Consider the following 16,697-nt stretch of genomic DNA (forward strand, 5'->3'; position numbering starts at 1 on the left):
ATCATGACTTCATGGTCCTCAGAGGACAGCTGATGTGCCTCCCCATAAACCAAGTCTTAGGAGCATTATTCATTACTAGCAAAGGACAAGCACCACAGTTTGCTCTTAGGTCATGATCCAACAGTGGCATTTAAGCGAGCAGAACATAAATACCCAGGCTGGAATTTGGCCAGGACACTACGTTTAACATCCTACTCAAGAAATGCCACATAGGCTGCAATGTCCATGCAGAACAGACACAAGCTTAATTAAAAGGTCTCATCTCATAGACCTCCACACAACAAGCTCCATGGACAAGAATTTACAGTCCTGGGCAAAACCATGTTGAACTGACCCTGGCTGCAACTGCCAAATGTGGTATAGCACTCAGAGAGCATTTGTTATGGATGAAAGCAAGTGTATTTTTGCCTTGGAGGGTCCCAGATATGTCCCATAGGAAAAAAAAAAAAAAAAGTCTGCAAAAGGCCTCTCTTGCTCCCTGTTCTGTTGGCCAGCTTCCCCTGTGTGTACGGTACCATCGTGCTCTCAAATGAACTCACTCATAATATGATGACAGCCTCCCCAATTTTTGGATGCCAGACTTTAAATGAAAGGAAGTTAGGGTGTGTGGAAGATTGTCACCTTATCCTCTGCCAAAGACCAGCAGAATTTTCTTTCTCTCTTTTTTTTTTTTTTCAGGGAACAGCAAAACCACTTTTTGAATCACATAGTCAACATGGTGAGTACAGATGACTTGCCTTATTTTCCCCAGAATCAATCTGCACTGTTCATTGAAAACAGCTTGTGCAAATACAGGCAGCAAGTCAGAAAAGATATGACAGAAGGAAGACATAAAATTTCTAGCACAATTAAGAAAACTGGTTCTGGTTGCTCTCAATCAGTCAAGACTGATTAGGTCAGTAAGGGCGGCAAGACATGGCTCTAGTATGGAATAATATGCTTGTGTCTCTCACAAATGATATTTTCACTGAACAGACCCAAGACAACATTCACCTTGCCTTAGGTGCCTGTGTTGACAGTCTGGTTTCATCCATTCTGTCACCTGGCCCTTTCGCACAGCCTCACTGAAGGTATTGTAATACTCACATTCCTCTATTCAGACAAACCCCAGTATTTAACACTGTAAGATACTCCAGGAATTCCTACAAAGACCATTGATTTCCTTGGGAACTGTGATACTGTGGAGTTTTCCAGATCAGAAAATTAATTTAAATGGTTTGCTTCTCTTTTTTTCTTTTTTATCTTCCCTCCACAATTCAGCATTCTTGTGTGGCATTTTAATTTGTGATCTTTCTCAGTTTCTTATCAGATTTTCCTCCATTCTTCACTCCAGCCTTCACATGATTTTCTGATCAAATGACTGAGATCACCTGAAACAGATCATGGTTTTCAGCCTGTACTCAGAGGGGCTCAAAGACTGAAAAGCTCAGTAAGCAAGGCTAGAACCTTGCTTACTAAGCTTTAAATTTCCCATGTAGGTATCCACATTTCAGTTGGAATGAAGCCTTCAAATATCCTTTCTCGAAAATGAGCAGGGGCATAAGTTTCACTTGCTGCAAATTAGAGACCAGAAGGTCCAAGATCTACTTTGTAAGCATCCTATTTAAGCAGAATAGGTCAACACCATGAAATGACAGTGCATGAGTACTTTGAGACAGCAAATGCCTACTATGCTACCCCAGCTGCAACAGGCAACAGCATGAAACACCATGGCACATTCACCTTCGGTTTGGGTGAAGCCTTTCAGAAACATCAGCTGCTCCTGCTACTTGTTAATGAGCCTGTGCTGCCACTCTTTCCAGGCTGCTCCCACACACACTGCATCAAACCACCTGCAATTACACCTGTAATTCACAGACTGCTTGGGAAGGCCCTGGACAAACAGCATCAAGAGATCAGAAGAGCTTCCACTAGTACAAAACCAGGGAGCCTGTTGTGGTGCTGGTTTTGTTCTTCATTTGGTTTTGCCTTTTGATTATGTGTTTTCATGGCGGCATTCATGTTTTACCACTCACCTCAGCCTCGCGCTGCCTGAGAGATTGGGTTTTGTACACACTTTTCATTGCCTTGAATTACAGCATGATCTTTTACCATGACCATAGCTCTGTTGTTCTCAGGCTCTTTAACCCTGATCTGGTTGATTCTAGGCCTGAATATGACCCAGAAGCCAGATCCCTTGTGTTGACTGATAACCTCCTCTGGGCCACAGAAGTTCCTTCAGACAGGTCAGCTATTATTTATTACAGCACACAGCCTTCCCCTTCTTCAGCTGCAGAAGCTGCAGAGCAATGCCAAGCACCAATCCTCTGACCCCAGGGACTTCCACGGGAGTTCCATGTCATTCCTAGCTCTATGTCACGCTCAGAGCTTTGATGGGAGAGAAGGTTCACCACATCTGGACAGGGCTGGCTATGCTCTAGGGCCAATCCAATATGATTCAAGGACATGACTGGAGCTTATAATCCTGAGATGAGAAATAAAACTGTGTCCCGGTGTCAGACTTTGTGCTTACCTAAACATACTGAGAAAGCCAGCATTTATGAGAGGCCAAACTGAAGGGGCAGTTTTGTCACTCGGGTTCAGGGCTGGGTTGGATTTGCCAAGTGGTTTTCTCCTTCTGACTGATGAGAAAAATGTGGGCTTGACATTTGAATATGGACCTCTCTCCAGTGATTCATGCCTCTGCCGGCTTCCCACATGCTGTCTCCCTTTCAAATGAAAGAGAGCAGCATGATGCTTTTCAATGGATTTTCCTTCCCGGGTGCTCTGTCTGCACAGGGTCCCCGTGACCGTCATTTGCTAGCAGTTGAGTTCCAGCTCGAGTGGAAAACCCCGAACCATAACAACCCAAATACCAGACAGCTGCTGTCTCCGTGCCCCAGGCCATGTCACTTGCAATCACTTGAAGAGCTTGGTATCAGCTCAGCGGTGTGGGCTGGAGAGCAGCCTGAGCTGCAAACACTCCTGGTGGAAGGGTTGTCTCCTCTGGAATGCGCTTCCCCACTTCAGCTCTAACATCCTGGATTTCGTGACCTCCAGGTCATCCTGTAGGGTCCATCTGCTTTCCCAGGCTCTGAAGGGGGAGGAGAAATTTGGGAAATTATAAGGCTACTATAGGAAACGCTTAGTCGTAGCACGGCAGGAAGAGGTTGTGCCTTGAGATGTTGACTCAGTGGGCAGAAATTGCACCGATACTGAATAAATCTGTCCAGAAAGCAGAATGTGGAACTGGTACTGAGCTGAAGAAATGAACACTTATTGACTTGGTGGGACAGCAGATAGAGGATTTTTATAACCTGATAAGTAAAATTCCTCTGATTATGGCTTTCAAGTCTATAAATAAAAAAAGAGAACTAGCAGTAAACATAGATCTTAACAGTTGTAAAAGGCAGGGGACAGGGGGAGGGAGAAAAAATTCCATTAAGAGATTGTTCCAAGAGCCCACTTAAAATTTTTAGCGCTGATCCCTTTGCCTTTTAGCTCCTTAAAAGAAATCGCCTCTTACATCATGCCATTCAAAATGAATTATGCTTTCAGTTTTCCTTGTTTCCTGCTATATTCACATTAAACTATTACCCTATATGCAGGAAAGAACCCGGCAAAAGCAACTCATCTTGCTGTATGCTAGGAATGGTTTTCTTCAGATGGCTTTAATGCTGAAGACAAACGTTAGCAATTTACCCCAAAGCCCAGGAATTTAATCTTTCCCCTGCTTGTGAGCAGCAGCTTCCACAGCCTTCACAGCCGTTCTTCAATTACATTCCTACTGGAAAGTAGGGCTTTAAAACCCCCTCTATAAAGGCTGCTCAGTTTTTCTCCTGAGAGATTTGAAGCCGTGAATACTGTATTAGGGAGCTGCCAAGTTATCTGCAGAGCTCCTCTACCATTTTACCTCTTCCAGAGACGCTTGTTTAATTAACGCATTCCACAAGCTGTAGGACTCCTCACAGCTGAGGATTTCTTCTGCTTCAACACATGACCAAGCTGGAGGATGAGGGCACAAACAGTTCACGTCAAACCTTGCAGCCCCTGACCAGCTTTGCCTTGCCCACAGCCTGCATAGCCTGGAAATGCATCTCAGAGCAATACCTGAAACCAACAAACTGTGCTTTGAAATTGGGAAGGAAGGGGAAGGCAGCTGGAAATGTGCATTATTTAAAATACTGTAGGATGAGAAACAGATGCTGGCACAGCATCTGTGGAGTTGCAAGTTACACAGCTTATGCTGGCAGTTGGCAAGCTAAACTGGTATCAAACCCACAGCTATGCAAAACCCATCACCAGGACTGGCATCAAGGCTGGCAGAGCCAGCCAAGAGCAAGCAGTCATGAGCACTGAAACTCTCTCTCTTGCTGTTGTACCTCCACCCTGGAAAGGACGAGAGCAGACGGAGGGAAATCAGACTGCACCTGTCTGGGAGACAAACACATCTCCCTTTCAAGGGCTATCTGTGCATTAACTGTCACCAAGACTTAAACTCACATAAATGAAGTGGGGAAAAGGGAGGAAGAAAAGCAAAGGGACAGATTTTCTCTCTAATTCAAGTCTTGATGATCCATAGCTCACAGGCAGAGCTTCCAGCTGAACTCCCAGTGTGTTCTCTGCTCCCAGGCAATTGAAGGAAAGGGTTTCTGATCCATCCCTCCCTGATGCATGTTGTCAGTGGGCGAGCTGGCAGCAAAATGAGATTCCCTTCCTTATTGCTGCCTACCAAAAAGGGAAACCCTGGAAAACTAACAGATCTGGGAACTTGTTAGGGAAATACTAGTTTGCTGAGGGGAGGAAAAAACAGATGAGACAGAATTCCACATAATTCTGCCAGTTAAAACATTGTTTTGACTTGTACCAGCAGAAGGAAGCTATCAGCTAATTTACATGAAGGATAAAGGCTTTTTGGGAGACATGATTTGGCATCATCACTCCCCAACAACTAGTAAGACAGAAGGCTAAAATCATTGGGTCTTAGGAAAAAAAACATAATCTCTCCTTGGGGACGGGGAAGGACAACTTTTCAGCTGGTCTTACATGAGAAAAAAGAAAATAAAGGCAATATCCTACCTACGCTATGAGTTACAGTGAGCACTTACGGAGCTCTTAATAGATTCCAAGCAGTCTATAGATGCTTACTAGGAATTGATTGTGGGCGATGGTTACTTTGTGTGTAGTTCAACGGCACTATTGAGAATAAAATCCTATCCCTTTTTTTGAATCAGGATGGCAGGTCTCCATCAGAGCTCCTTTAGGATTTGGAACTGAGGCCAGTGCCAGAAAACTTGCGAAAACCACAGGGCTACAGGGTGGATCCATGTCCTCCCTCTCTCCGTGCTGGCCCAGCTGTAATCCCAGTCTGCACCAATGCACAAAGCCCATTGCAGCACGCAGTGGGAGTAACCGCAACCTTGCGTGACCTTTGCATTGGCAGCTCCTCTGCTGAGTTTGAAACTTTGCATTGCTGCCTTCCACTCCTGAAGATCTTACCTAAACACATTGATTTTTAACTCGTAAGAAAGGCTCTGGCTCCCAAGGAGACTTTGAAGTAGATTCTAAAAAAGACGTTAGTCCTAGTCATAGGACCAGGGGTTGTCTATGTCAAAGAACAGGGAGAAAGGGCTGTAATTGTCCCTTGCAGCTCTGACCACTGATTCATAGTCACACTGGCACGGACAACACTGGTATAGACAATATTTTTTGGTTTTTTTTTTCTGTAGAAGACAATGAAGCTATGGTGTCCCATGGACACCCGCAGTTTCCTGGGCAGGGATGAAAGCAGTCTCAGAAGGGAAGAGTCTCTACCTTGGAGGAAGAAAGCCCCTAAGGACAGCCATGAGGTCCACTCCCAAGACAAGGGCTGCTTAACTGTTGCTCTTTTCATGCTGGCTTCTTTCTCCTTTCCCAAGCAGTACAAGCCTCAGGAATGTTCCCATGGACTATGCAAAGGGGGGGTACCCTTATCTACCTATAGCAGTCCACCCCAGCCCACCCATTCTCCTGTCTTCCGTGGAGGCACACAGGGGCCTCCAGGAGCTAATGGTGCTGGCCCATTCCCACCCCAGGAACAGGTTAACTCCCTCCTGTGTGGGGCCCAAACTGTCACCAGCACAGAGGTCTTTCCCAGAGATATCCCACCTAATTACTCATGCCCAGGATTAGCAGGTTCAGCCAAAGAGATCTAAAAGACCTTGCTTGACACGGCATGGCTGCCCATTGGCTTTGGCTGTTGCAGAGCTGATCAGCACGAATATGTCATACTTTGCCTCAGTAGAGCAAATATTCCATGCTATTCAGCAAGTTCCTCACCACAGGCTTCTCTCTTTTGTGTTTCAGAGTCCGAGCTGCACCTTTGCAGGGTGTCCTTACTTATTTCTTAGATGTCACTTGGGGCTCAGTGTGTTGAAGTCACTGCCCGTGAGACAAACTATACCTATGCTGAAAGGTCAAGTGCAATAAACGTGATACTCAAGTGCTGAATATTGCTTGTTTGGACTGATCAGAATATTTCTGAAGTGACCGAGACCAAATTCTTCCTGTGCTTAAAACCATTTTTCTCCCAAAGCCATGTTTACAAACGCCAAAAATATTTTGAATGAGGAATTATGAAAGCCTGAAAGCATTTACTTATAGAGGGCTGTTTCAACATTGCAAATACTTGTATGTAGTTGAGCCAGGTCCTGCTGCTCACAAGAACAGCCTTCACCAATCTGTCAACACTGCCTTGTCCTAACTTGTCCAAGAGAGAGCTCAGAAAATCAACATGACTTGAAGAGACCCTCAAGGTGCCACTGTGCAAATATAATGCTGGTGCAGGGCAGGGGGACGGTGAATCTGGCAGGTATATTTGCAGAGATTACATTTTTGTGGGTCACTTTATACCATAGGGACTTCCAATCTCTTGGAATTAATTATTCTCCTGAAATGGTAAAAAAACTTCACATTTTTCTTAATATAATAAATTTAATTGTGACTTAAATTTCTTGGTCTATAACATGTTTAAGGATTATAAGAGTTCAGACGTTTTGTTGAACCATTTTTGCACTGAACTTTACCAACTCCAGGACAACAGGGAGTTCTTCAACAGAGCCAAATACCAGTCTACCTTCATCCCCAAACTCAGGAGATTCTTCATAGTTTGCATTACACCATCTTGCTCTACAATTTGTTCCCCTTCCCTACACTGGACTTTTGCTCATCCTTTCCATTACTTCAACTAAGAGACAGCAGTTTAGGGTAGAGAATATTTTCTTTTACTTGTCTTAGAATTCCCTGGCACTGGTTTAGCATGGTGAAAATGTGATTAATAAGTAAATAAAAGTACTGGCATAATCAGAAACTCTATTCAGAAATGATCTCATAACTCCTGCTTCGACCCTGCCAAGCGGGGCTTCTATTTCAATATCAATATTTAGCGGAATTCATGGCCACAGAAATATTTCCAATTGCCATCTCCAAAATGTTTTCAAAGCAGCATACAGCGATTACCTGAAAAATAAATGGAATCTCTCAATGACTTGAGGGATTCAGCCAAACCACCAAAAAAATCAGGCTTTTAACATTCCTCACATGAATTCCCTCACACTATGTCTTCAAATCAGAATTAAAAGTTATGTGTGGGATTATCTGAAAAACTCTCAACCTCTCTTTTCCTTGAAAGTCAGAAATCAGGAACAGTAGAATAATAATGGGCCAGATTTGCAGTAAGTTTGATCTGGGGTCTCGCCTCACACATGGATTTACAAGGAGCATGAATCCCAACCCTGTTAACCCATAAAATAATTTGCAGTGCCTTATCTTATATTTAAAACTCAAAAAACTGTATTTATATTCATTTTATTGTCCATTTGCACTGTCAGGAAAAGAACTAAACCAGTGGAACTGAAGCACATAGATCAAGGACCCTCACAACAAAGAAGAGCACCTTGTGCCGAAGGACGCTTTGTGGTAAAGAGTGCTTCAGTAAAAGTAGTGCTACAAAGATAGACAAAATCAGAAACAAGAACTACAAGATTGCTTATATATTTTGTGGCTATCCAAAATAGCATATATATATAAAAAAATGTGAATTTTGCTTCACTCAAAATATTTTATGGGCTTTTAGTGACTTTGATATACATTAAGACTACTACTTATTTTCTGGGTTTAAGTAAAGAATAGGATGTTTCTTATTCTCCTGCCCCTCTTCCACTTAAGGGGGGCACGGAAGGAGGAAATAAAAGAGACTGAATTTCAAGATTTAATCGGAGCAATAACTACTTTTCCACTACATGTATTTCATTCAAAAAAGCTAGCTTTTGTTACAAAATGTTTCAACCCAGGGCTCAGACTCTTCTGTTCACCTACACCGCCCTGCAGCATTGCACCATGCCATACTTCTAGCATGACTGTTCCTAGCCAAGCCCAAGACGAAGACCAGCCACAATCCCAGAGGCCTCTGAATAACCAGCAGAAAACAAGTCAAAATAACACTTCCTCCACCAACTACTCTCAATTTTTCTCGGGAAGCATTAACTTAGGTTAACCCCATCCCTCCCTAAAAGCCTGAATGCATCACCAAACGTGGGGATTCCAGGCTGCTCATCCCACAAGCGCTCTTCACAGCATCCCTATGATGTAGGTCTGGCAGATCTTTTCTCTGCCTCCCTCCACATGTCCCTCCTGTCATTATAAGAGGGCTCCTGTACAATTTAATTGAAGGGAAACTTTCTCACCAACTCCAGCAGAGCTGAAAAGTCAACCAAACCAGAGGCTTGCTTTGCCCTGCCACCTTCTTCCCATCGCTACCGGTAACAGTTACAAGGGAGTTCAGCAGGGAGAAGATTAAGTTCCTATCATACATGTAGCCCTACCTTCCCCATATCCAGCAAATGCTAGATGGCTTTTAAAATAAATTTCCTTAACAATCAAGTACTACTATTTAACAGGACCCATGAGCACTCCTATAGCATTTTACAATTCCAAATCACTGCATAAGTATTAATTAGCCTTAATGACTCATATTACCTAATAAGATAATGAAAAACCCTGCAGCTCACAGTATCTACTTCTGTTTTCAGTGAGAGCTGAAATGGATCTTTTAAGAAGATATATTGTCTTCTAATTCCTTTTTGCATATCCCTGTAATAACTTCTGGAAATAATTCAAAGTGTGCTGTGGCATTTTTTTTTCTTCTTAATTTGCTAAGACTCATTTATTGCACCAAATACAGTCTTTGCCATAAAATAAAAATACAGAGGTTTAGTGATAATATTTGTTTCTTAGGAGGCTTTCTACTGAATGACAACTGGTGCGGACTCACTGTTTGCTAAGGCGATGTAGATTTGCTGCCTGTTCTTTATGGAGAATAGCAGCGTCTTTCTTGGTTTCTTTCTGGGTTGCCACTGCCAAGGTAATACTTAATGGATTAAGTCTTGTGAAATGAATTCTGTAAATAGAATGTGGGCTGAGATCATTTCAACTCATTTCCCCTGCGTCCCCTTCCCGTCCTGGAAGCTGTCAAATACAAGCAGCCTGAAGTCCCAGTGTTAGTCTTGAGTCTCACTAGATGCATAAAACAGCTTGTTTTTCACGTACTTTCTGTGATGGCATTAAAAAAAAAATTCAAGAAAAAAACCCCAACCCTTCTCAATTCCACCCATCACTATAAACTGGATACAGCTAATCTTGCAGGGATACAAAACATTGCTCTGCTTGTCCATCATTAGAGCTCAAGAAACCTATGTTTATGATAGAATTACAGTCGAACCTGAGATATTTTAAAGAAAGGGACAGAACCAACCGTGGGTTTGTAAACAAACAATATGGTTTTGATGTCAGCCATATCATTTCACATGCTGGAACAGTTTCTATCACGCAGCCAGTTCCTGCACCTGAAGAGTATCACTTTTAACATAGATGTATTCATGATACGGGACAGCACGTCACATTCAAGAAACTATAGGGTACTGCTGAAGGCGAGGTCTGCACTGCCATACAGCTTCACAATCTTTCCAAAGAGCAACAGAGACCTTTCGGCTCAAGGAAGAGAGGGGAAAGTTGTGTTTACTGTAGAAGAAAAAAAAGAAAGCAAACAGGAGGTGTAGAGAGTGGAGACTGTCAAGGGGAAGGACTTTGTTTCTTCTTTAGAAATAAATCAGTTTGAGGGGTTTTTTTTCTGCATTAAAGTTATCCAAAAAAATCTGCATAACTTTTTCCAGAGCAATAAATCCTCTCCACAACTCTACTTCAGCAGCTCTTCAAACTTTGCTTTCAGTCTTTCTTGGGTCCCTCTCTCTCAGTGCTCTTTCTGTACTCACCCCACAGACAATCCCCATGGAGAACAACTCATCCAGGGAGATTGTCCATTAGGTCCTGCTCTGGTATCAAGGGGACTGTCCCCACCACTGCACCATGGCTAGCCCCTGAATTCTGGTGCAATGAGTGCCATCCCACCGGGCAACGCAGAGGCAAACTCCCTTCCACCCGAAAGCACAGGCAGTCTGGGCTGCTAACAGACACAGACATCAGGAGCTGACACCCGGGTGATGCAAGAACACCAGCAAGATACCACGCTGGTATCACTGGTAGTGTCCAAAATATACCTCATGCTGCAGTTATCTAAGGGCATCAATGTGAGCAAAGTTATTTTCATACAGAGCACGATACAGATTGCTGAAAAAACCCTCACCTGGTATCAAATGAATTTAAAGGGACTCCCTGTGTGGATAAAAAAATTATTTGTGAGCCTATGTGTCTATCAGTTTAATTGATACAAACATCTCCCAAATAGATTTCATTGAACAGTGTAGCAGATGGATAGAGCATGCTGCTTTTTTTTGGTTTGTTGGTTTTTTTCTAGATAGTATCTTCTACTCCACTGATTCCAGTTCCCCATGTTTGCAGAAAACCTGGTGCCTCCCAGAGGTGTTGTAGAGCTCTGTGCTGCGTACTCAGCTCTGGCTGTATGCACACATACACTAACAGCATCCTCCCGGCACAGCTACCTGTGTGCCTACACATTTGGAAAGAAAATAGGAAACAATTCCTTTTGCTGTTGTTTCATAACACAGAATCCTCAGTACTTGTTAAAAAACTCTTTCCAAAAAAAATTCTCAGAAACTCAAACTCTACTTTTAGCCAAAAATGTGAGACCAGCCTTAGGTGTAGTATTCAGACTGATACCATGAGACACGCACAGAAGTTTTAACCAGTTGTGCTCAGCTATTTACAGATGAAGGCGAGCTGCAATTCTTTCCTTTGATCTATTTGTTGGCTTCAGGATTACATTAATAAACCTTGCTTTTTAATCACAAAATGTCAGAGCTGAATAATTTGGTGAAGAGAAAAATAGCTACTTCTTTGTGTTTTTCATCAGATCAGGCTTTTGATGCCTCCTGTTTCCCAGTTCCAGTGCCTGAGCTTTATGAATGACACGACCACACAGTGCCAGAGCCTGGGATATGCACACACACTGTATTTCTTTACCTACATCCCCACACCCTGAGCGGATACACCCCCCCGGGTCTGATGCCATCCCCAACTGAAGCAGTGCAGGATGCCACACAGACGCATTATCCCATGGTGAACATCAATATGCCATGTTGTCACTTCTCTCTCAGCAGCAGCTTCCCTTGCGAGTAAGCCTGGAAGCTCACACTTTTCCAAGACCCCTCACCCATGTGTTTATCTCTGCAGTGCTAGCAAACCTTTGAAGCCAAGGAACCTGAGAACTGCTGGAAAGAATTTGTAAAAGATGTCCCAGCACTGTGGAGCAGACCATAAAAGTGCCTTGGGCATGTCTGGGGACAGACATTTTACAAGGGCATGTAGCAATAGGACAAGGGGAAATGGTTTTAAACTAAAAGGAGGGAGATTTACGTTAGGTATTAGGAAGAAATTCTTCTCTGTGAGGGTGGTGAGGCACTGGCACAGGCTGCCCAGAGAGGTGGTACATGCCCCATCCCTGGGGGTGCTCAAGGCCGGGCTGGATGGGGCTGGGGGCAACTGGTCCGGTGGCAGGTGTCCCTGCCTGTGGCGGGGGGTGGAGTGGGATGGTCTTTAAGGTCCTTTCCAACATGGACCATTCTGTAGTTCTGTGGTTCTACGATAACTAGGGTATAGTAGCAGTCTTTCTGCCACAGGATGGAGCTCAGTGCAGGCTGCAAAGCATTTCTAGGAAGCTGGATAAATACTCAAACATCTCTGCCACTGATGTCCATACTTCTGCTTCTTGATTGCTATCTGAGCCCATGCTGGCAGCTCAAAAAGCCTCATTCAGGCAGGTCTGCATCCCGTTGCAGAGTCTGCACCATCAATATGCCTCCAGGTAGATAAATTCTAAAGTGACTGAAAAAAAAAAATCAGACATGATCAAGACCTTCACCTACATGAAAAAGTACAATACAAAAATAGTTGGAGGAAAAAAGCACCAGATTTTGTAAAAAGTGTGTATGTGAGCTCTGTGGCTTCGATTTTGTCCCACTTACTCTGTTCACCATCTCTACAAAGCGTTTCTCACACAGAAGCATATTTTTAACTATGCTGAAAAGAACATGCCAGAATTGGAAGCTCAAGCTGCTTTTACCCTGGATAAATGGGACGCAAATGTCACGCAAGAGGTTAAATGGCACAGAAAAGATTTTTTTCCTCTTTTTAAACCTCGCATGGCAAAATAGCATTAATGGGGCTGATCCTTCTGTCTGCAAAATCTCACTGAATACAAATATTTAAGACAAACCATCAGAGTTCTCCTTCTACACGAATACAATGCACAACCAGAAACTGCTTTACTGAAGGAGTTAAAGTTTTTTGCAATAATGCAGCAAATCACTCTATGCAACAAACAGCAGGCACATTCTATGGCAGTTTCTCCACAGACTTCAATCTATGGGGAAAAAAACCCCCTTGATTTATTATATAGCATTTGGACAGTTGTGAAAGAAAATTTGCCAAAGATCAGAATAATCAACTCTTTCACCCAAGCAGTTTTTTTATGAAAGAAAAAAGCACAGAATGGGTCTGAGCAAAATAAATAAAAATTCCACACTTCAACCAACAGAACCTTTTGCGTCATTCAGAAATATTTACAGACATGCAGAATCTTTTATCATCAAAAAGACACTCTGGCCTTTAAAATTACAACTTTTTCTTTTATTTTGTTTACTGATGGCCTTTAAACTAGTGGGTATCCCTAACTTGTGGCATCTCTTCATGCCGTGTGTGTGTCATGTAGGAATTTTTAAAGCTGCGCTTTGCTATTTTCCCCTTCCCTTGAAACATCTCTCTTTTGCTAAGTATCATCTGCAAATTTTTTTAAAGATAGAACACCATCTACTAGCAGCATCCATCACAAGTTATTGTCACTAGTGCCTCAAACACCAGTTTTCATCAACCGACAGGGCTGCTAATCAGCCAATATTCACCTGGCAGGGGCTAGCTGTTTTAGTACAATTAAATACAGCTGGGAAGAGGGCTGCAAACAGAAACATACATTAGCCATTCACAATATAAAAGTATACATACAGACATAAGCCTCTCTCAGAGCTCAGTAAAGGTATTAGCATAGCATCCCTGTTCCACTTGCCTATTTAATTAGCACACAATGAAGGCCACACCAAATTTCCCTGCAAAGGACGTTGCATATTTTGGACAAAAGAAAAAAAGGAGAAAAGTTGCTTTTAAGTGCAGTCCAAAAAAATAGCTCCTTGGTTAAATGGCACTTTTAATAAAGATGTTTCCAGTGTTTGTTTATTTATCAAAAAACCATGTTTCGCTCGGGTGTTTTGATTTTTATTTCTGTGTAGAAGAAGGAGGGGAAAAAAGGCCTTTACTAAGCAAGTCTTTCAGTGAGACACCAGATGATGGATGGTCAAACACAGAGTCTCCTGTAAACACAGAGGGAACCAAAAGGTATGAACTGACTCATAATTGTGTCAACACAGGTCGCAGACCCTTGGTTTATTTCAGCCTTCCTGTTTTTCACAGATTTCTTTTCACACTACACTTTTTTTTTAAGACACAGACTCTTTTCAGTACACCTTAGTAGGGTGCAAAAGCACACACGTCTTTACACCAAAATGTGGGCATCTACACACACATGCAGGCAGTATTGCCACAATTACAAGAGCAGCATTTTCCAGCCATGGCTTACAGCTGCATTAAACTAAGCCATGCCTTTCTTCACAGCAATCCATGCCTGCTCTAAACCGAAAGGTCCATCCCATCCCTGCCTCCAGCTTTTCCACAGAGGCTCTTGGGAAGCATCCAGAAAAGAAGATTACAACAAAACCTCAACAGCCTAGTCCTCCAGCCCATGCAACCCTCTAAGACTCTGGTTAAAAAAAAAAAATTCACACAAAGTGGCAAGACTGTGTCTGACCAAAAGTGCTGGGAGGCAGAGACAGGGCAGAGGTCTGATGAGCAGAACCTACAGTATTTGTCTCTAAACACGTTGAATTGAGGCTGTAGCCTCTTCCTTCTGTAAAGCTGTTCTTCTCTTCTGGTTGCCAATTTCCATAGAGACTGGAAGAAAAAAGCCTCTCTGAGGTCTCCAAAATTTCATTATCAGTTTTGATTGGCACTGACCAGTGGCCTAAGAATTTGTTAGGGGAGAGACTGATGGGCAGACACACTGAGCAGCTGGATCCCCTGCAAGTCACAGAGCAGCAGCTCCGCTGATGGTTCAAGAAAGATGCTTCAGTGCATTCCCTCAGAAAATCACCTGCAGAGACACTGTCACCTGAAATCCTGAGATCCTTTTAAATAACTTGCAGAAAATAACAAAGGAAGATGGGTTAAAGGGAGTTGTTCTTCCTCAGCAGAGACTGTAAAAGCAGCAGCCTAAGGCCAGACTGCAGTGACCGCTACTTGTCCCTGGACATCCATAAGCCACACAGAGCCCAGTGCAATGCATCTGCACATGCAACTCATCCATCCTGAGCACCTCAAATCAACTACACATGTGCAAATGACTTAATGTTATAGACCCAGAGAGTTCGATTCATCCACGATGTGTCAGATCCCCTGTATGAGCAAGGAGACGTTTATAAACAGTCATAGTTTGTTTGGGATGCTTCAATCTCAGCCAGATTAACTGAAACCTGGTAGAGCCAGCAAGGACAAATGACCTTACGCAGGCTGAGCAGTGCCTTATTTCTTGTGTAATCACATCCAGCTCAGTGGGAAAGCTACTCAATAAAAATCAGAGTCACAGAACAAGTATTTGGGCCTTATTTCCCCATTGTGTAGAAGTCAGTTGCTGAAATTCCCAGTCAACAGGTAATGTCTGCAGTGAAGGCAAATCCATCAAGAGCATCACAAGGGCTCTTGCCCTGTTACTTCACCAACTCATTCACAACAAAAATGCAAAACAAATTACATTTAGGACAAAGATGACAAAAAAAAAGCCAGAAACAGCATTTCAGAAACAGAATTCATTAGCAGACTTTTTTTAAGGCTACTCATTTTAGGATATTACACCTTCGTAAAGAGCAAGCATTTTATATGGTGCCACTTCCACCTGTAGAAACCAAAGCTGATGGAACAGCAGAGAGAATTCCCTGCGCAAATTACAATACATTAAGTCAGATTTGTTTCCAGCATATTTTGTACCTTCAGAAATTGTTCCAGGGTTTTTGTGTTTGTCAAGTGGCCATAAAACTGGGAAAACTTAAGCTCTTGTCTCCTGCCTCCCCTCCTTTCTTTACCTCCTTTTAGCCCTACAGCAGAAGACGAGGGAAGCAAAATTTACTGAAGACGACCATGAAAAGAGTTTCAAAACATTCCACATATTTTCTCTGCATAAACACGCTGTGAATTTCAAATGTAAATAGTGCCAGGGCACTGTCACTCAGACCCCAGGAGTTTACCCAAGTTAGAAAAATCACGCTGCCCGTTATCTCAGTTGTTACAGTTTCTTGCCTTTCATTCATTCATTGCCAGTGGCTGGATTTTATGTCACTGTAGCAGAGAAAAGAAGCCTCAATGGCTGAAGTTAACCTCTTGGGGAGAGATCAGTAATGCTGGGCTTTCCAGTGGAGAATGCACAAGGAGACAGCTGCTAGCCTTGCTTGCCAAGGCAGCAGTCAAAAGAATGCTGAAATTTGGCAGGTATGAACAGGAGAAATGTTGTGTTATGAAAATGGCCACTGCAAGCTCCCTTCCAAATCTGCAGTGTTTGGCCCACATTGATAAAACAAAGTTAGTTTAAAAAAGTTTTTACATGTCCTATAAAAAGCTACATGAAGTAGTGTTGTGGTTGTATGGAGGATAGTACTGCTGAGCAAACCTGCCTGGCAGAGGGCAGTGGCTATGGCTTCAAACATCGTATCCAGTCTACAATGACTATTAACCTTTAACTACATCACCAATCTCTCTGCTTTCATTTCTTCCCCGATAAAAAGCTACTTATTACAAGGGAATGCAGGATACAATGAGGGGATACATTTCTGAGTGTCCTTTTAGAGCCAGGGTGGTCCTGGTAGGCACTGAGTCAAAGCACCTGACCTATATGCCAGGTACCACCCAAGCGAAGTGTCTCTTTGGCTCCTAGAGCCTGCACATGCAACGCCAAGCCCCCAGCTGCTGCCAGCCCAAGCCCTGCCTTGCAAGCCCTGCGCCTGATGCATACGCGTTATCTCCTCCTGAGCCACGGTGCCCTCTAAGGAACCAGAAAATGCTGAGTTTGCACGGCAGCATCATGGGAGCTATATGCATTGTCTGCCCTTCTC

The 16,697-nt window shown here is 43.2% G+C and overlaps 1 protein-coding gene across 2 annotated transcripts in view; it reads right to left on the bottom strand.

Moving 5' to 3' along the window:
- Window positions 1-16,697, bottom strand: part of GRK5 (G protein-coupled receptor kinase 5) — a 169,506-nt gene that overhangs the window by 80,942 nt on the left and 71,867 nt on the right. The window contains exon 4 of one of the 2 annotated variants that reach the window (XM_055719609.1): window positions 2,513-3,073. The exons of the other annotated variant lie outside the window; for it this stretch is intronic. Coding sequence (XP_055575584.1) covers window positions 2,513-2,537 — 25 coding nt within the window. The 5' untranslated portion in view covers window positions 2,538-3,073. The remainder of the gene's footprint in view (window positions 1-2,512; window positions 3,074-16,697) is intronic. 2 annotated transcript variants of the gene reach the window in all.

This window comes from Falco cherrug, chromosome 9 (assembly GCF_023634085.1).
Source record: "Falco cherrug isolate bFalChe1 chromosome 9, bFalChe1.pri, whole genome shotgun sequence".
NCBI classification, from domain to species: domain Eukaryota; kingdom Metazoa; phylum Chordata; class Aves; order Falconiformes; family Falconidae; genus Falco; species Falco cherrug.